We start from the raw sequence: 19676 nt of genomic DNA, 5'->3' as shown, positions 1-19676 counted from the left end.
GGGTCCCACGGAGTCTGGGTCTAAGGTTATGAAAATGTGAACTTTATAAAATTGTTCATTTCAGGGCCATTTTCCTGCCCTTTCGGTTGGATTTTGCTCTTAGCTCAAACGCTGTTTAGCAGATCAGCAAAATTAGAATTCATTTGGCAGTCGGATAGTACTGAGTATTGCCAAAAGAATGCCTTGAGTGAAATAATTCTGGAGTCCTACACAGCACTTTGTATTCAGAGTTAAGTGAAGTGGGTGGTTTTGTAGAAAAGCTGTAGGTGTGGAGGAAATTATATAACTATTCTCTGCTTTATACAATTTATTTCTTAATATCTCTTGTATTAGTGTCAGAATTAGAAAGTGGATCTGCAGGAGCAGAGATATCGTTAAGTTTTGGTTTTAACTTTAAATAAAGGATAACTTTATTCAGTCTCTAAAATTTTATCCTTTTAAGCATATTAAATCCCCAAACAGTCCTGTAAATATTTCTGTATGATGTACACATTCTGTACAGCACAACAGTCACAAATCCAGGTGCTTGGGTTTGTACTTTTCAAAAGATAATATTTTCTTCTAAAAAACATCTTTCATCTGTAGCAAATAGGAAATTATGTCATAGAAAAGCATGTACATGAAAGATATTCAACTGTGGGTTTTACAAGTCTTTTAATTTTATTTTATTTTTAAGTTAATTTATTTATTTTTGAGAGGGAGAGAGAGAGCACAAGCCGGGAGGAACAGAGAGACAATCCCATACAGGCTCTGCACCGTCAGTGCAGAGCCCGGATGCGGGGCTCAAACTCATGAACTGTGAGATCGTGACCCGAGCCAAACACAAGAGTCGGACGCTTAACTGACTGAGCCACCCAGGCACCCCGACAAGTCTGTTTATTTTTTATTTTTATTTTTTTATTATTTACATGATCTCTCTGCCCGCTGTGGGGCACAAACTCATGACCCTGAGGTAAGCAAGAGTCACATGCTCCCATGGAGCCAGCCAGGTGCGCTGGCAAGTCTTTAAAATTTAAACTGTAGGATATGGTAAGTTAAGGAAACTAGAACAATCATTAAAACGTTTTGAGTTAGTGTGTATAACAATGTCTGTTGTATATTTTCTATATCTTGTATACTCTATTTCATCCTCAATTACTCAATTTTATTGGTGTTTTTTTAAACAATTTGCCAAAACTTGCCACATAAGTTTGATTTAAAATAACAAACTTTATGAGTTCATTTAATTCTCATAACCCAACTCTGAAATAGATGACATGGATCATAGAGAAGAGAAATACATTCCCCTCTAACAGATTTAAATCTAATTTTAACATACTCAGTAGCAAGGCATGCGATTTTATAAAGCCATACTCCACATGGGATTGAACTTTAATGAAAAGATGTTGTGTTTTTGTGTGTTATCTCTTGCAGATAATCACCTCTCTTTGCTCCATGTATGGTAGTCGATTTGGTTATGCCCTTTCCAATGGCACAGTTGGAGTTTACGACAAAACAGCCCGATACTGGAGAATTAAAGTTAGTATAATTCAGCCTCCAATATTCAGGGCTTTTAGACATATTGAGAGACTTCTGCACTAATTATTGAAATTCCTTTTCAGTCCAAAAATCATGCCATGAGCATTCATGCTTTCGACCTTAATTCTGACGGAGTGTGTGAACTGATAACTGGCTGGTCCAATGGGAAGGTAAGTCTAAGCACAGAGTTCAGGTATAATTCAGAGAACTGGTTGTCTGAGATCTATTTGCTGCAGGACTCAGAGTCAGTAACATGAAAATACGGACTTGCCCCCCTTTGCTGTACTTTTCAGATTTAACTTCATAATGTTTGTACATTTTTTTCTTCCTGATGTAGTGTCAATACTGCAGAGTGAGTGAGTGGACTTTTAGTCTTTAAGGCCCTATTTGGGAGAAAATTTTCAGGAAGATATTTTTAAATCTCTTCCTTGAAGGAATGAGAAGCAATTTAATCAGGTTGATCTAGGTGTAGGCTACTAAAAAAAAAAAAAGGAGTTGTAGGGCTCTTCTGTAATAAAACTTTAAGACCGAAAGCTTCGACTTAGTGGGAAGAATCATGATATCATATTGTCTTCCCAGCTATGAAATTCAAAATAAAATCTTTTTGCTTTCTTTCCTTTTTTAAGTTCAAATCAGTATTTTCTACAGACTTCTGGCAAGTCAGGATTGTCTTGTTAGAAGCTGCCTAAGTAGCTGCCAGATCTCCATGGGTACCACTTGCCCTAGCTTTCTTGTCTGATAGTGCCGGATTGCCTGAAGGAGATCAGCTAATTCCTGCCTTCTCTTCTCTGATTTGTCTTTGCTTTTGGCCAGTACTTTATAACCTTCCTTTGGTGTTGCACGAAGAATAGTTCTATGAGACCCTTAAGTTGGTTTCTGCTTCTTTAATTGGTTTTCCTTTGGTATGGTCATATCAAAATTATAAGGGAAGACTGTGGTGTTCCTTAGTAAGAAATGTGACATCTTGGGGTGCCTGAGTGGCTCAGTCGGTCGAGCATCCGACTTTGGCTCAGGTCATGATATCATGGTTCGTGAGTTCGAGCCCCACGTCGGGCTCTATGCTGACAGTTCAGAGCCTGGAGCCTGCTTCGGATTCTGTGTCTCCCTCTCTCTCTGCCCCTCCTCCACTTGTGCTTGCTCGCTCGCTCTCTCTCTCTCTCTCTTTCAAATAAACATTAAAATAAAAAGAAATGTGAACATCTTATTTGTATTGGATCATATTCTGCAGGAATATAAATTATTATGATTAATTCAAGAATTAGTAACTACTAGACTTGAGAAGTTTTCAAAAGTTGCCTTTTAAAAAAAAGTTTCCTTCAAATATGATTCTGGACCTAGATGTTTTTAGAGTTAAATGTTTTCAAAATTTTAAGGGATTTCTATGATATAATCTCTTCCAGACCATAAAAAAAGATGAGAAAATGAACACAGTTCATTATATAAGTAGAAAAACTAATATCTACACTGCCAAAAGGAACATATACAGACCCAGCATGTGAATTCAGGCGCAGAAATACTAGATGACTGCAGCCAGTCAATTAACTTTAACCTTTTGTAGGTCATTTGTGGGCTTGGAGGGCCATTCTCTCCCCCAGGGCAAAACCTCCCTGTTGGATAAAGCAAAGGAGCAGAACATCCAGAGAAATATTAATTTGTAGCCTTGCTTCTTAGTTAGTCAGTGAACCCTCTTATTTGTAAAACATTGCAGAAATGCAGAAGCAAATTCAGTTCAATCTGAGAGGGTTATTTATTTATTTTTTAAAGTAATCTCTACACCCAGCATGGGGCTTGGACTCATGACTCAGAGATCTAGAGTTGCATGCTCCACTGACTAAGCTGGCCAGGGGATTCTAGGGTTAGGTTAATGTGCTAAGGGCTTTGGTGAATTGCTTCACAGGTTTTAGCATTGATAGTTTTCAGGCTTACATGTTGGTGTTATTAAGAGCATGGATATTTGAATGTGACATTCCATAGGCAAGGGATAGGAGCTAGTAGTAAGCTATGACCTAAATGACTTTATTTTGTTGTTGTTGTTGCAAAGTTTTGCCCAGAAGAATGTTTGCGAAAAGACAAAAATGGTGAATGGCATTGGCTATTTGAAATGATCGTTGTACCAGATTTTCTATAGCCACCCTTTTATTTTGTGTTCTTGCTTGAAACAAAAGTCAACATTTTAAGCAGTTATCCTTCATTGTTGTTTTTTAGGTGCATTGCTTTCTGATCATTTATTTATTTGCCTTTCTTGGGAAGAGGAGACTCAGGATAGGAGGGCTGTCTAGGGCATCCCAATAGTTTTTATGTGGAAGAGTAGCTTTTTAAAAAAATGTTTATTTATATTAGAGTGTGAGTGGGGGAGGGGCAGAGATAGAGAATCTAGAGATAGAGACACAGAATCTGAAGCAGGTTCCAGGCTCTGAGCTGTCAGCATAGAGCCCGATGCGGGGCTAGAGCTCATGAGCCGTGAGATCATGACCTGAGCCGAAGTTGGATGCTTAACCAACTGAGCCACCCAGGTGCCCTGGAAGAGTGACTCTTAAAATCGGTTATTATAAAAGGTTATATGATGGAAGGTTAAGTTAGCTTGGTGTTTTTCAAACTTTAGATGTAGATATATTTTATACACATACACGATAAAGACAAAGCTTTTACATAGAACTAATGTTTCCTGTATATGTCTATGTGCAGACCCTGTTCTAAGTGCTTTATGTGTGTTAACTTCTTTAGGCCTCATTCCAGCCCTGTGGGGTGTAGGTACAGTTATTTCCCTCAGGTTCTGCTTGTTCTTGACCTCCAGATGAGGAGACCAAGCACAGAATGGTTAAGGGGCATTCCCAAGTTCCCACAGATAGTAAGTGGATATGTACTGCCAACCCATTCCTCCAAATGAAATATTATATAAAGGCCAATATGTAAAACAGCTTTCATTTAAAAAGAATAAAGTACAGCTGGTTGTGTCCCCTTGGCCCCAGTGGTCATAAGGTGCCTCCTGAGAGGCCACAGGGCTCCATGGAGCACTCTTGAAAAACTGCTAGACTAGCTGACCTTTAAAGCTGACTTTAACTTTAAAATTGTGTGTGTGTGTGTGTGTGTGTGTGTGTGTGTGTGTGTGTTTTAAGCTACAGCATAAGCTATTTTTCAAGTTCTTGCTTTATTTTTAGGTCGATGCTAGAAGTGACCGAACTGGGGAGGTCATCTTTAAAGACAACTTTTCTTCTGCAGTTGCTGGTGTGCTGGAGGGAGATTACCGGATGGACGGTCACACACAGCTAATCTGCTGCTCCGTGGATGGGGAAAGTAAATTGGGACGGGAAAAAGCCTCAGAAAGCCAGGTTTTCAATTTGATTGGGTCAGAATGCCAGGAAATTCATGTATACAGTGTTTGTATTGATACCCTCTCCTCCTAATAAATTCACCAAGTTGAGATGAGAACTTAGGTTTTTGGTTTTTAAGATCGGACAACTGATGATTTGAAAGTAGGCCTGGCTATGCTGGGGTATTCCTCAATCTGGTGAGGGTTTTTTTTTTCTTTTGTTCAGTCCGGGGCTACCTGCCAGGCACAGCCGAGATGAGAGGCAACCTCATGGACACCAGCATAGAGCAGGACCTGGTCCGAGAGCTGAGTCAGAAAAAACAGAATCTGTTGCTGGAACTCCGTAACTATGAGGAAAATGCCAAGGTAGGCCCCCATGCTGAAGGGGACATGTCGTGTGAAAAGTTGGGGATGGCAAATGTGGAAGAAGACGGAGTATAGCATGGGCCCCGCGGGACTGCCTCCTGCCCATTGGCGGAAGCACGGATGGCCTCAGCCTTTGTGCTGGGGTCACAGTTGAGAGGGTGCGTATCCTTGAATCTGGAAGTCCCACCGCCGTGCACCTAAACTATAGAAATACTTGCACAAGCCCTCAAAGACCTTTACTGCAGCACTGTCTGTGGCAGTGAATGGTTGGAAGCAACAGAAATGTTGACCAGTCGTGGGGCGTGTGCTCGGGGCTGTTCAGCAGCCTGGAAGAATCAGGTATATGTACTCGGACTGATATGGAAGGGTATCTGTGGCATTACTGACTGAAAGAGTGCAAGAACAGTATGTACAGAATATCTGTCATCTTTTTCAAAAATAAATAACAAAAAGGTGACAACTGCCAAACCTCTGTGAGTGTGCTTCCACGTGTGTGTTTGTGTGCGTGCGTGCGTGCATGTGTGTGTACCAAGTTGGCTGGAAGATAAGCTAGGAAGCCAGACTTTGATTTGTCCTGTCATGTGTGACTGTATTTGAATTTATTACACTAAGTGAATTTGTTTTGCTACTTTAAAAGAACAACACCAAAAAAACTTGTGAAAGGCACGGTGGGGAACAGCGGGCCCTACCCACAGGAAAGGATGGGGTATTTTTCCTTGGGAAGAGGCCGGGTAGAGTGAGGGAGTGCCAAGGAGGTGAGTCCTCTGAATTCTAAAGAATGGGATTAATATCAGATGATTGGGAGTTGGTCTTTTTTTTTAAAGTTTTTATTTATTTGTTTTGAGAGAGCATGCAAGTGGGGGAGGAGCACAGAGAGAGAGAGAGAGAGAGAGAGAGAGAGAGAGAGAATCTCAAGTAGGCTCTGCACTATCAGCTTAGAACCCCATAGGGGCCTTGATCCCATGAAGTGTGAGATCATGACCTAAGCCCAGATCAAGAGTTGGGCACTTTACCAATTGAGCCACCCTGGCACCCCAGGGAGTTGGTTTTTGAAGCCAAATAACCATATGATTTAAAATTGACATTAGTTCACTGTTTCGGTGACTGAGTCAGAAGTCGGATGTTTTGTAGGCTGAATTGAGTCCACTGAACGAGGCTGATGGGCCTCGGGGCGTCATCCCAGCCAACACCAAGCTGCACACCGCCCTCTCAGTCAGTCTGGGGCATGAGACCCAGCCTGCTCACGTGGAACTGTGCATTTCCACCTCTAACGGTAAGGAGTTACTTGGAGCTGGCACCTGTGGACGCCTGTGCCTCCTGGGAGTGGTTCTGGAACTGCCGTTTTCTCTCTTCCCGGCAGACACCATCATCCGAGCAGTATTGATTTTTGCCGAGGGAATCTTCCTGGGTGAAAGCCACGTGGTACACCCCAGCATTCACAGCCTTTCCAGCTCCATCCGCATCCCAGTGACACCTCCCAAAGATGTCCCTGTGGATCTGCACTTGAAAACCTTCGTGGGTTACAGAAGCAGGTGACCCTTTGTTTCCAGCCAGCACTTAGAGGGAGGCAAGATGGGTGGATTTCCTACCATGCCGTGGATTTTGGGGGCGCCATTTTGATGATTCTACCCACCGAACCATGATTTCCCATGACCTTTCTTCCCTAATTTGAAATCTTTCAAAGATACAAAATGAAGGCTATGTAACTTTAAGATGGTTGTTTCCTGGTTTTAGTCTGGTGATCTTATAACGACAAAAGTTACAAAAATATGTTTAACTGATGAATTTTCAACTTCTGGTTTTGGCCACTAAGACTACAGAGTTAGGATGCGCTTTCATATTAGGGTTATGTATAACCTCAGCTAGTGAAGGAATATCGCTACATTTGTGGAAGATAAAAGCCATTTCATATTTCTTTTAGGGTGTTTTAAACCCTTGGTGCGTGTATGTATATATGTATAAGACTCATGTTGTCTCTGATCCCAAACCCCATCACCGTAGTACTTGATCGTCAAGTTTTTTGGGTTTTTTTTTTCCCTTCAGTAAAACCCATGAATAACAACTCAGTGACCCAGTTAGTGATTTTATAGTTGTTATCTGGGCCTTGCATTTTGAAGTAATATTCCATGCAGCACATTTCTCATCTTGTGTTGCTTTGGTTGACCACAGCACCCAGTTTCATGTGTTTGAATTGACAAGACAGCTCCCCCGCTTCTCCATGTATGCGCTGACTGCCCCCCACTCTGCCACCGAGCCACTCAGCTACGTCAACTTTATCCTTGCGGAACGGGCACAGAGGGTGAGTCTGACTTTTTTCTTTCAATATTGTTGCCCCTTCAGCATCCTTTGGATGTTACTTAGAAGGGGAAATTGCATGAATGAGTTATTTGGTAGCAGTAATTACGACATGAAAGAGGCAGGTGAGTTTGGTGTTGGCTTATAACCTGTGACCAAAACACTGCGAAAATCTCTTCTCTCACTTTGAAATAATACACCACCTTATTTACGTGAGCAGTCTTTAGTTGCAGATAAATTCTTACCAGCTTTTAATTGGTGTCTTTTTGCTGTCATGGCTTTGGTGTACTTGTCCTGACCCAGTGTTTCAGGAGAAACCTGCTTCGAATTGGAAAGAGGGTGGGAGTTTGAGCTGAGAACATTCTGGATTCAGATGCTACCTTAACTAGTTAAATTTTAGTGATTTTCTTAGTGCTGTCAGCCCTCACCAGTCTGAGCCTCAGTTCCCTTATCTCTAAGTGAGGCTAGTCCCACCTCACAGGGGGCCCTGCAGATCACATATTTGGTGTGACAGTACCTTGTAAAGTGTAAAGGACTAATGCCAGTGGCCTTTAACCTCGGCTGGACTCCGGAAATCTTAGGGAGGCTTTTTAGTCATGTAGATTCTTAGGTTCTTATGTGGTCAGGGTTCCCATGACCTTTACTTCCCTAATTTGAAATCTTTCAAAAATAATAAATGAAGGCTATATAAGTTTAAGATGGTTATTTCCTGGTTTTAGTCTGATGATCTTATTATGACAGAAAGTTACATAAATGTGTTTAATGGATGAATTGTCAACTTCTGGTTTTGGCCACTAAGACTACAGAGCTAGGATGCACTTTTATATTAGGGTTATGCATAACCTCAGCTGGTGAAGGAATACCGCTGCATTTTACATGCTGCTGCTCACCATTATTGTTACGAATATTAAAACTTATTTTTTACTTATGTGGCTGTATCTCTGTGTCTGTGCTGTGTGTGTGCATGCGTACTTCATTTACCTTTTTTTTTTAAAGGATAGAGTGGAATAGTTTTAAGCAGACTACATCATCAAGAGTTTAGCCACAGAAGAGCTACAGTGTAAACAGGCTTAGCACCATACCCGGTTGTTTCTACAATCCATATAAGATTATGTCTACACTGAAAATGCTATAAAGTCATGCATGCTGTGGGGCCAAACATAATTATGAATGTCACTTAAGATCATGTATGAGGTGGGAAAAAGGAGTGTGATTAGTGTTTTCTTGGTGGGAGGGGGTGTGAAGTATAATTGTTTTTTTAAACAAGCAGTAAATCTAGAAAGAAAGGTAATTCTTAAGAATGACTGGACTTTAAAAATGGAAGTTCATTTCATCCTATTCATTTTTAAGGTTGTTATATGGCTCAACCAGAACTTTCTGTTACCAGAAGACACTAACATTCAAAATGCTCCATTTCAAGTGTGTTTCACGTCCTTACGGAATGGTGGCCAGCTGTATATAAAAATCAAGCTGAGTGGAGAGGTAACGTTTACTGTCACAGGCATAGATTTCCTGTGTAATGTTTACCATTCAGTGCAAAGTGAGGTGGGTGGCGATATCAAGGTTGTAAAACTGCATGTTTCAACGTAGTCTGTTAGTGTTAAAAGTGTCAATCGTTTTAGACACTGGGGTATAATCTAGAAGGTGGTTTTCTGTCTTCCTCCATCCTTCCCTTCAGCACTTCCTTGTCTAATTTGGGAAGCATTGGGGATACGGAGGTGAACAAAAAACATTTTCAACGTTTGAATGATTTTGTTGTGTAGTTTAGAAGGCCAGAGGATTGATCTTTTAGCCTGCTGCTAAAATTTATAATTTCCTTCAGGGCTAACACCTATCTGATTCATCACCACATATAAATTTAGGTTCAATAAATGTGTTGAATATGGGGAAATTCAGGTAGTGTTTTAGCTAAGTTTTTCTTTAATATCTGAAGATGCTAAGCTTGTCTCTTATTTTCCCCTGGATAGATCACCGTAAATACTGATGATATCGACTTGGCTGGTGACATCATCCAGTCGATGGCATCATTTTTTGCTATTGAAGACCTTCAGGTAGAAGCAGATTTCCCGGTTTACTTTGAGGAGTTACGAAAGGTGCTAATTAAGGTGAGGGCACCCGGCGGCTGCATCTGTGCGAACGTGGTAGTCTCATGACATTTGAAATGTGTCTCGGAAGATGAGAGATACCACAAATGTGTGTATGTTACAGGATAGCCATGTTCTTTTTTTTTTTTTAAACGTTTATTTATTTTTGAGACAGAGAGACAGAGCATGAACGGGGGAGGGCCAGAGAGAGAGGGAGACACAGAATCTGAAACAGGCTCCAGGCTCTGAGCTGTCAGCACAGAGCCCGACACGGGGCTCGAACTCACGGACTGCGAGATCATGACTTGAGCTGAAGTCGGACGCTTAACCGACTGAGCCACCCAGGCGCCCCTGGATAGCCATGTTCTAAAGAATTTTTGAAAATTGTTACAGTTGAATTAGTTTGAGAGGGCCCACTAGTTAAAGGGTTTCTTTTATAAAGGTGAGGGGTTTAGCTCCTGACCACCCTGCTTTCTTTGTTTGGTTTACAGTTATTAAACAAACGTCATATTAACCTTTTCCTTTGCTAGCCACCATCTTATCTCTTGTATTCACCTTGCTCTTTGGTTTAGTGCTTTCCAACAACCCAAATCCAAAGGAAAAAAAAGAAAAAAGGATAGTGACTGGTCCTCAGTTATAACCGCATTCTCACCCCAGATCTCTCAAATGTTAATATGCATGTTGCTAGGGCTCCCGGTGGAGAGGTCCAGATGGAGTGTCATCTTGAGTGCGGGAGGTGGTATAGACTGATAATTCATTGGTGAGGTGAAACCGTGGGGGAGAGTCGAGATGGTGTAGGTGAACAGGGTAGAGAGGTATCTGCCTCTGTGTGTGGCATGTAGTGTCTTCTCAATCTGACTAATTTTCAAGGAGTCTGTGAGGTCTTTTTCATTCCTGAGTGTTCATGGTCTCCAGGTGGATGAATATCATTCAGTGCATCAGAAGCTCAGTGCAGAGATGGCCGATAATTCTAACCTGATTCGAAGTTTGCTGGTCCGAGCTGAGGATGCGCGTCTGATGAGGGACATGTGAGTATTTACCTGACAGGTGCGAGTTTAAAAACGTCAGCAATACAGAGTAACAGCTCTCAAATGCTGCTGGTAGGAGTGCACATTGGTACAGTGACTTTGAAAAATAACTTGGCATCATCAGTGAAGTTGAATATGTGTATTCCCTGTGACCCGGGAATTCTACTCCCGGTTTATAACCTAGAAACACTTCTGCGCATATACACCAGGATGTTTGTATAAGAATGTTCCTGAGGCATTGCTCATAAGAATCCCAAAGTGGAAACAGTCCACAAAGTACCATCAACGATGTGATGGCTAAATTATAATATAGTCGTACCATGAAATATGGCATCTGTCTCCATGACATATGACAACATGGACAAATCTTACAGGCATAAGGGAAATTGAAAGAACTTAAGATTCAAAAGAACATGTACAAAATGCTTCCTTTTATGTACTTTGGAAACAGACAACACTAAAAAGTGTATCATGTGGGAAGCATACATAGGTGAAGAAGATGTAAGGAAACGTAGCGAAGACATTACCACATAAGACAGTATTTTCTGTCAGGGGAGGAGGAACTGTGTTCAGAAAGAGCCCATCGGGAAGCTTCCGGGTTGCGGCAACGTTCTGTTTCTGGACCTGGTTAACAAACATTTGTTGTGTGAAATATTCCGAATGTGTTTTACATTTTACAATAAAACAGTTAAAAAAAAACACAAAGATGTGCAGGTCTAGCTTCTTGTAGAATTTGTCTCGGCACTAAAGTACTGAGGTGGATAGAGTAAGACACCAGGGATGGATAAAGTTTGTGTACATTAGAGGCAAGGGTTCACCCAGGGTGCCGCTTAGGCTTTTTCCTGAAAGGCCTGAATTATCGGCATACGTTAAAATGGTGTTGCTCAGAAGTAAGTGATTTTTAAAAGAATTAACATTGTTGAAAGTTTCAGACACGTACAAAAGTAGATGAGGTAATACAGTGATTTCCTATACCCCCACCACCTGGCTTCAGTCCTGGTCACCCCCTGGCCCATCCTGCTTTATCGCCGCGCTCACCTTCTTCCTCTCCCACGCACTGGACTATCTTGAAGCCAATTCCAGACATCATATCCTTTCGGCCATAAATATTTCAGACAGTGAGCCTTTGAAAAGCACTAACCACAATACCATTATCACATTTAGAAAAATGTAAAGTAATTTCTTTTTTCTTGTTTTATTTTGTTTTAATGTTTTATTTATTTCTGAGAGAGAGCCAGATGCGGGGCTCGAACTCACAGACCGTGAGATCATGACCTGAGCCGAAGTTGGATGCTTAACTGACTGAGCCACCCAAGCACCCTGTAAAATAATTTCTTAATGTCACAAAATAACCTAGTCAGTGTTTAATTTCCCCAGTTGTCGCACGTGAGCGCGCATGCGCGTGTGTGTATGTTTTAAATTGGTTTGTTCAAGCAAAGACCAAAGATTAAGTCTCTTTTAGGGGCACCTGGGTGGCTCAGTCGGTTAAGTGTCTGACTTTGGCTCAGGTCGTGATCTTGGGGTTTGTGGGTTCGAGCCCTGCATCGGGCTCTGTGCTGACAGTTCAGAGCCTGGAGCCTGCTTCAGATTCTGTGTTTCTGTCTCTCTCTGCCCCTCCCCCGCTCACGCTCTGTCTCTCTCTGCCTCTCAAAAACAAATAAACATTAAAAAAATTAAAAAAAAATTAAGTCTCTTTTAATCCACACGTTGCTTATTCTTTTTTATTCTTTTTCCCAGCCCTCTCCCTCTTTTGTGGTGTCCCATTTTGGATTTTGCTGATTGCATCCTTGTGATAATGTTTAGTAGTATTCTTGTCCCCTGGATTTCTGTCAAAATGGTAGTTAGATGCAGAGGGTTGGTTAGACTCAGGTTCAGCTTTTTGGCAAGAATAGTTCATAAGTGGTGTTGTGTACTTCTACGTGGGAGCATATAATGCCTGGTTGTCTCTTTCTATTCTGTTGCCAGTCGTTGATGATCATTACGTAGATCCATTATTTCTTTAGGAGTTTGCAAAACAGTGATATTCTAATTCTGTTATTTTTTTCTTCATTTTTAGCAAAATACTTCTATGAAGCATAACATTCCCTTACGAATTAATGATTATTTTGCTCCCTGAGGTACAGTTTGTAAGGATTATTTATCAGCTTTAAGCTAATGAGTTGGTTCTCTAGCATCTCTGTGCTAACCAGTGAAATTTTTAAATCCTTATAAACTCATATATTTTAACATATTTAACGTGCTCAGTCCATTTTAGTTACTCTGTATAATGGCCAAATTGTCCTGTCTTAGGCCACTGGAAACCTTTTCAGGTTGGCTACAGCTACCTTTGGACATAGCCAATTTTTCTGTTAGGTCCTTGTTTTCTTGTACAAAATATTTTAGGCTTATCTGGTACATCTTTCTGAATCTGGAAGCAGCCATTTCTTTAAGGAGTCTTGGTTACTTTTAGTGGGAATTGGTATTTAGAGATTATAGTCTGTGCATGAGAGGTGCCCATTGCCTCTGGGCGGTTACTGTTTCTGGACTTTTCAATGGGTAGAACCAGGAAATGTATATATTTTTATTGTGAGACTATCATGAGTTCATTCTGTTTCCATTTCAGATTTATGAATGCGGGCTCTTAGTTTTTATTTTAAAGTATATCTCTTCTTTCTCACATTGAAAAATCTTGGTTCTAACCAGTATCAACGTGACTGTTTGCTAGTATAATACCAGTGTGACTGATGAATAGTATCAACATCAACAATATGAGTGCTGCAAACAGTAAAAACTTTTTTTTCTAGTTTTTTTTGTGTCTTTAGAGTATATTCCAGTAGGGATTTTTAGTCAAGTTATTGTATCTGAAATACTTCCTCCCCTTTTTGGTTAGGCCACAAATTTATCTACAGTTATGTTCATTTGGTTCATTTTGCTTTTGGTCTTGGGAGAATTGGCATTTTTTTTCTTTTGGGTTTAATTTTATTACACATTTATTAAAACTTTCATATAGAGTCAGCTCTATAAAACAATATGCAGAAGAGTCTAACTTTTCTCAGTTGGCTCAGGGTCTGACTTTGGCTCAGGTCATGATCTTGCGGTTCACGAGTTTGAGCACGCATCAGGCTCTGTGCTGACAGCTCAGAGCCTGGAGCCTGCTTTGGATTTGGTGTCTCCCTCTCTCTGCCCCTCCCCTGCTTGCGCTCTGTTTCTCTCTCTCTCTCTCAAAAATAAAAACATTTAAAAAATTAAAAAAAGTGTCCAACTTCTCATTCCTGTCACCTTCATCCTATTCCCTCCCTTTCACTATAAATAACCAGTCAAAATTTGAATACACACACACACACACACACACACACACACACACACTCATCTTCTGACTCTATAGATAGATCATAGCATGTTACTCTTTCCCGCCTGGTGTTTTACAATTAAAAATATGGTGCTCACTGCATAGTCACACACAGAAATACTATTCATTGTATTTACGGCTGCGCAGCACTCATGCTCTGGGTGTTTGTTCAGCCAGTTCCCTCCATTTGGATTGCTCTTTTGCTCTTATGGATAATGTTGCAGTGCATAGCTTTGTTATATTTTCATATTTTTGCCGAGATACCTTTGGGAACAAGTCCTGAAATGGAATTGCCAGCATAAATGATAAACGCGTACAGAATTTTGCAAGATATTGCCAAATTCTCTTCCATTAGGTGTTCTGTCATTTTGCATTCTCAGAAGTAATGTATGAGAGTGCCTGTTTCTCTTCAGCCTTGCCAATGGAGTATGTTGGCACACTCTTGGGTTTTTACCAGTTCAGTGGGTGAGAAGTGGTCTCATTGTGGTTTTAATTTTCATTTGTTTTATTGCGAGCAGTGTTGAGCATCTTTTCATTGTTTTAAGGGCCATTGGCTTTTCTTTTTGTGTGTGAACTGTTTATCTTGTCTGTTTATGTATTAGGTTTATTAATCCTTTATCTGTGATAGGAAATGCATATTTTCCCCCAGGTTTTCATTTGTATTTGTCCTTTGCTTATTAGATTTTTAACAGTTTATTTTTAGGGAGCCTGGGTGGCTGGCTCAGTGGGTTAAGCGTCCAGCTTCAGCTCAGGTCATGATCTCATGGTTTGTGAGTTCAAGCCCCACGTTGGGCTTTGTGCGGACAGCTCAGAGCCTGGAGCCTGCTTCGGATTCTGTGTCTCCCTCTCTCTGCCTCTCCCCACTCAAGCTGTCTCTCTCCCCCAAAACTAAACATTAAAAAAAAAAACAACTCAGAAAAAAAATATGTAAGTGCCCTGGTTAAAATAAAGGATATTATTTAAAAAATAAAATAAAATTTATTTTTGGTTTTGCCATGTAGAAGTTTTAAGAAAATTTTATGTAGTCAAATTGGCTAGTCTTTTCCTTAAACTTCTACACCGAATTCAGAGTAATTAACCTATTTTTTAAATACCTGTATGTTTTCCTCTTTTACATTTAAATCCCTGTTTTGGTTGGAGTTTATCCTGGTTTTCAGCATAACAGTGATAAGTTCAGTTTTCTCTTTTTCTGCGCTGTTTCAATACGCCTACTTTAAAAGTCCATTTCCCACTGATTTGAGATACCTTTATCATGCATCATGTTTCCACATGCACTTGGGTCTATTTCTGGATTTCCTATCCAGTTTTCTTGGTCTGTCTTGCTCTTCATTTGGGAGTGCCATTCTTTTCCTTACTTTGTATGGGAAGTGCTTTGTATGTTACCTGGTATGGCTAGGTTGCTCTTCCTTTTCATGGTTTTCCTGGCTGCTTGTGCTTGTCTTTTCCAGTGAACTTTATCACCAGGTTTTTTAGCTCCAGAAGAAAAAGATAAGTGTTTTTACTGGGATCATGTTAAGTTTATTAACTTGATCTGACGTTGTTACAAGGATGTTCAGTCTTACTAAGAGCACGCTCTGTCTTTATGTGTTCAAGTCATGTTGTAGGTCTTTTGTATAGGTATCAGACTTTGTTAAGTTTGTGCCTATTTTATTTTTGCAGTTGTAAATAGGATCTTTCTTCCACATTATATCTTGTTGTTTTTTTTTTTAGTGTTTATTTTTGAGAGAGAGAGAAGAGAGAGCAAGCAAGGGAGGGGCAGGGGTGGGGAGGGAGGGAGACTGGAAGACAAGGATCTGAAGCAGGCTCTGTGCTGAGGGCGCAGAGCCTGATGCAGGGCTCAAACTCATGAACCTGAGATCATGACCTGAGCCCAAGTTGGACACTTAACTGATGAGCCATCCAGGTGCCCTATATTTTTGTTTTGTCTTTTTTTTTTTTGAGTATATGAACACTGCTGATTTTTGTATATTGATTTGATAATCTACTTTACTAAATTATGTTACAGTTTTTCCAGATGTAAAATTGCATCCTTTGTAAATCGAGACTGGTTTGCCTCTTTGTAATTTGTTTTCTTCCCATTATTTTCTTTGAGGTATATTAGGTTTCGGCTTTTTCTGGCCAGCTACCTCTAGGGCCCCTGTTTAACTCTGTCTCTGGCTTTTTTTTTTTTCTTTTTCAGTCAGAGAGCTATTGTTGGCCTTAGGCATTTGACTGCTAAAATGGAGGAAAGTGACCACCAACCTCTAAATTCCATTTTTCCTAAATTATTTATATTTCATTTAGAGGCTCTCAGATGTATGTGTTTTATTTTTTAAAGCCAATTTAGTTGATATATAATTTACTATATATCCACGCAGAAAATTCACCCTTTTAAGGTTTACAGTTCAGTAAATTTTGAGAAACACGTATAACCGTGTTGCTGCTACCACAGTCAAGATGTAGAATATTTCCATCGCCCTTTTGTCTCTCTGCATCAGTATCTCTCCTAACCTCTAGTCCCTGGCTATCACTGATCTGATTTTTCTCCCTGTGGTTTTATCTTTTCCAAAATGTCATATAAATGGAATCATATAGTATAGGCCTTTTGAGCCTGGCTTCTTCCACTTACCTTAATGCCTTTGAGATGGATCCACGTTGTTGTATGTCTCAGTAATTTGTTCTTTTTTTATTGCTGGGCATAGTACTGTTCCACTGAATGGATATACCATATTTTGTTTATCCACTCACCACTTAGTAGACATTTGAGTTGTTCCATACTTCAGTGATTGTGAATAAAGCTACTACAAACATTTGCATACAGTTTTTTTATAGACATGTTTTCATTTATTTTGGGTAAATACTTGATAATGGTATTTCTGGGTCATTTGGTAAGTGTATATTTAACTTCCTAAGAAACTTCGCAGTCATTTCACAAAGTAGCTGTACATTTTGCATTCCCATCAGCAGTGCGGGAGAGTTCTAGTCATTCCACATCCTTATCAGCATTTGGCTTTATCAGTTTATTTTTTTTTAATCATTTTCATTGTGTAGTAATATCTCATTGTGGTTTTAATATTATGCCTTTGTTTTTAGTTTTTAGTTTATTTTACTTAATGTTTATTTATTTTTTAGAGAGAGAGAGAGACAGCACAAGTGGGGGAGGGGAGAGAGAGGGGGAGACAGAATCTGAAGCAGCTCTAGGCTCTGAGCTGCCAGCACAGAGCCCGATGCGGGGCTTGAACTCATGAACCTGCTCATGACCTGAGCCGAAGTCAGACACTTAACTGAGCCACCCAGGCGCCCCTTTATGCCTTTGTTTTTAAAACCTTGATGAAATTTGAAGTTGAATTTACCAGTTGTCTAAAAATACTAAGAATAAGGTCACTTTTGCCCAATGAATATTAATCAGAAACTGTGAAGCCAGCTTACTGCCTTGCCTACTTTTCTTTACTCCCCCACCCAGGGGGCGTTTATTAATTGTTGGTTCCTAAATTCAAACAAACCGTGGACCAATAAACAAGAAAGGCCATTTGTGTTCCATTTATTTGGAGGAAATAGAATATGTTGATGGAAACTTTCTCAATGTTGTCAAAGCAAACATTTCAAAGCTAAAAAATTGGTGTCTTTATGTACGTAAGAAGTTTACAGGTTTCTCATGTAAGCCTGCCATATTGGGGTATGATGAGGTTCATACACTGATGTTGATTTACACAGGAAAACCATGAAGAATCGCTACATGGAACTGTACGACCTTAATAAAGACTTGCTAAATGGATACAAAATTCGCTGTAACAATCACACAGAGCTACTGGGGAACCTCAAAGCAGTAAATCAGGCCATTCAAAGAGCAGGTCGTTTGCGGGGTAAGTCTCTTTTTGTAGCACCCTAAGTAGTCTGTGATTTTGGGGTGAGAACCATTAGAGGTAGTGGTGGCTTCAAGAATTCATATTGGGGCTGAGAGCGGCACACATGTAACACTCAGCTCAGTGGAAGCCACTTGACCTTGGCTGGCCTGTTTGGCTTTAGTCAGTCTGCAGACTTCAGAGGCAGGAAAACTTTCAGCGCCTTTTCTTAGGTCTTGCTGTGTTTTCCAAGAAAAACCTAGCGACATATACCCCAAAGGAAAACCTCAAATATACCTATTTTTTTAAAAAGGGAGGCTGAAAATTAATGAGCTAAGTATCCAACTTAAAATTTAGAGAAAGAGTAATAGAATAAACCAAAAGCAGCCGAAATATAGCCAGAGATTTAGACCTGAAATCTGCTGTTTGGGTCAGTGCTTTGACCTTCTTTTAGAAATAACCTTTGCTAGGTAGATAGAAGCTTTGATTCTTTTCTATAGAACCGACTTCATTTCTAGGTTGTAGATGGTCTGTAGGTGTGGTTTGTGATAAATTCCCTCACAAAGATACCTTTTTTAGGGAGTGGTAAGATAAATCAGTTAAATTTGCACACCATATATCTCTTTTCTTCCCTGGTTTTATGCTGTTTTAAAGCTGGCCTCTGATTTATAATGTCACTTTGAATGATCTTTTGGATTGTACTGATTGGATGTTTCATCCCACACAGTCGGAAAACCAAAGAACCAGGTGATCACTGCTTGTCGGGATGCAATTCGAAGCAACAACATCAACATGCTGTTCAGAATCATGCGCGTGGGGACAGCTTCTTCTTAGGAAAGGAAACAATAGGTAATGAAGTTCCTAAAAAGTGTTTTTCCCTAAAATTCTAGGCTAGTTTGCTTTGGATTATATCCTGGTGACCCCAGGTGCTAAGAATGGTAACAGCCATGGTGACTGGTACAAATGTAAGACAACGCTCTGCATCTGAAAAGCGTATCCACTTGCTATTTTTAAAATCAGCGGCAGTAACCCAATACTAGGTTTGTGTAGAGTGGGTGAACACTTTGAACACTTTGAAATGTTAGCGCTTCAAAGTCCAGTTTTTCTGTATGTATGTATGTAAAGTTGGCATATAGATACATCTTTTTCCTTGAAATTGTAATTGAATTTGTAATTAACTTTCTTTTTCATTAAAACTTAAGAGTTACACTTTGTGTTGACCATAAAATCACCACTGTATTAGAATTACATAAACCATTTGTACTGTGTGGAGGAAAACACAAGCATGGACATTCAATTTGTGTGCCTTATCACTGAAAGGGGGGTGGGTGTAAACAACAGATTTGCATTAAGGGAGTCAGTTGAGGGTGATCTGTTGTTGGAGTAATGTTAGCTACTGAAACTAATAGACCTCAAAATTTATCATGACCCATTTATTTCTCCTTTATGTTAGGATTTCTCCATAGTTACTCAGGGACCCAGCTTCCTGTGATCATTCAGCCCTGTCATCCTCTAGAGCAGCCTTTCCCTGAGTTCTCTAGAGAAAGAAGTTTCAGGAAATCAGTTCGGGTGACAATTTTCACATTCATCGCATACAATGAAAACCTGATGGCACAGGAACCCTGTTGGAGAAGGGCTGTCCTAAGGCCTTACAGGTATTTATATCCCAGTCAGTAGAAAAGGGAAAGCTTTTATCAAAGCTGTGATCTGGAAATAGCACATTATCATTTCCACTCATGCTCCCTTAGCTAACATGGCCACACCTCACTGCAGAGAGGCAAGGAAGAGAAAGCTGGTGTTTGTGCCAACAGCTAGCAACTCCTTCCCTCAGAGTGAAACTTTTGCCTTAAGGTAGATTCTGGGACTGGTTTAATGTTTAAAACATTTGTCATAATGTGGCTGTTGTTGAAAGCGCTGCTGTAAACA

The 19676-nt window shown here is 40.2% G+C and overlaps 1 protein-coding gene across 2 annotated transcripts in view; it reads left to right on the top strand.

Moving 5' to 3' along the window:
• The window catches only part of BBS2 (Bardet-Biedl syndrome 2), a 33371-nt gene extending 13695 nt beyond the window's left edge, over positions 1 to 19676 (top strand). Inside the window, exons 6-18 of one of the 2 annotated variants that reach the window (XM_047078430.1) lie at positions 1414 to 1518; positions 1602 to 1688; positions 4677 to 4812; positions 5055 to 5194; positions 6326 to 6467; positions 6555 to 6726; positions 7364 to 7493; positions 8840 to 8971; positions 9457 to 9594; positions 10489 to 10601; positions 17623 to 17771; positions 18478 to 18599; positions 19204 to 19676. In XM_047078430.1, coding sequence (XP_046934386.1) covers positions 1414 to 1518; positions 1602 to 1688; positions 4677 to 4812; positions 5055 to 5194; positions 6326 to 6467; positions 6555 to 6726; positions 7364 to 7493; positions 8840 to 8971; positions 9457 to 9594; positions 10489 to 10601; positions 17623 to 17771; positions 18478 to 18584 — 1551 coding nt within the window. In that variant the 3' untranslated portion in view covers positions 18585 to 18599; positions 19204 to 19676. Of the gene's footprint in view, positions 1 to 1413; positions 1519 to 1601; positions 1689 to 4676; positions 4813 to 5054; positions 5195 to 6325; positions 6468 to 6554; positions 6727 to 7363; positions 7494 to 8839; positions 8972 to 9456; positions 9595 to 10488; positions 10602 to 17622; positions 17772 to 18477 lie in introns of both variants that reach the window. The other variant, XM_047078429.1, reaches the window with a different exon arrangement.

The sequence above is a fragment of the Lynx rufus genome, unplaced genomic scaffold (genome assembly GCF_022079265.1).
Source record: "Lynx rufus isolate CCGP_SWC_20201006 ecotype Redwood Valley unplaced genomic scaffold, mLynRuf1.p SCAF_16, whole genome shotgun sequence".
Classification (NCBI taxonomy): domain Eukaryota; kingdom Metazoa; phylum Chordata; class Mammalia; order Carnivora; family Felidae; genus Lynx; species Lynx rufus.
Note: the sequence above shows the minus strand (reverse complement) of the source record. Positions and strands in the feature narration are given on the sequence as shown.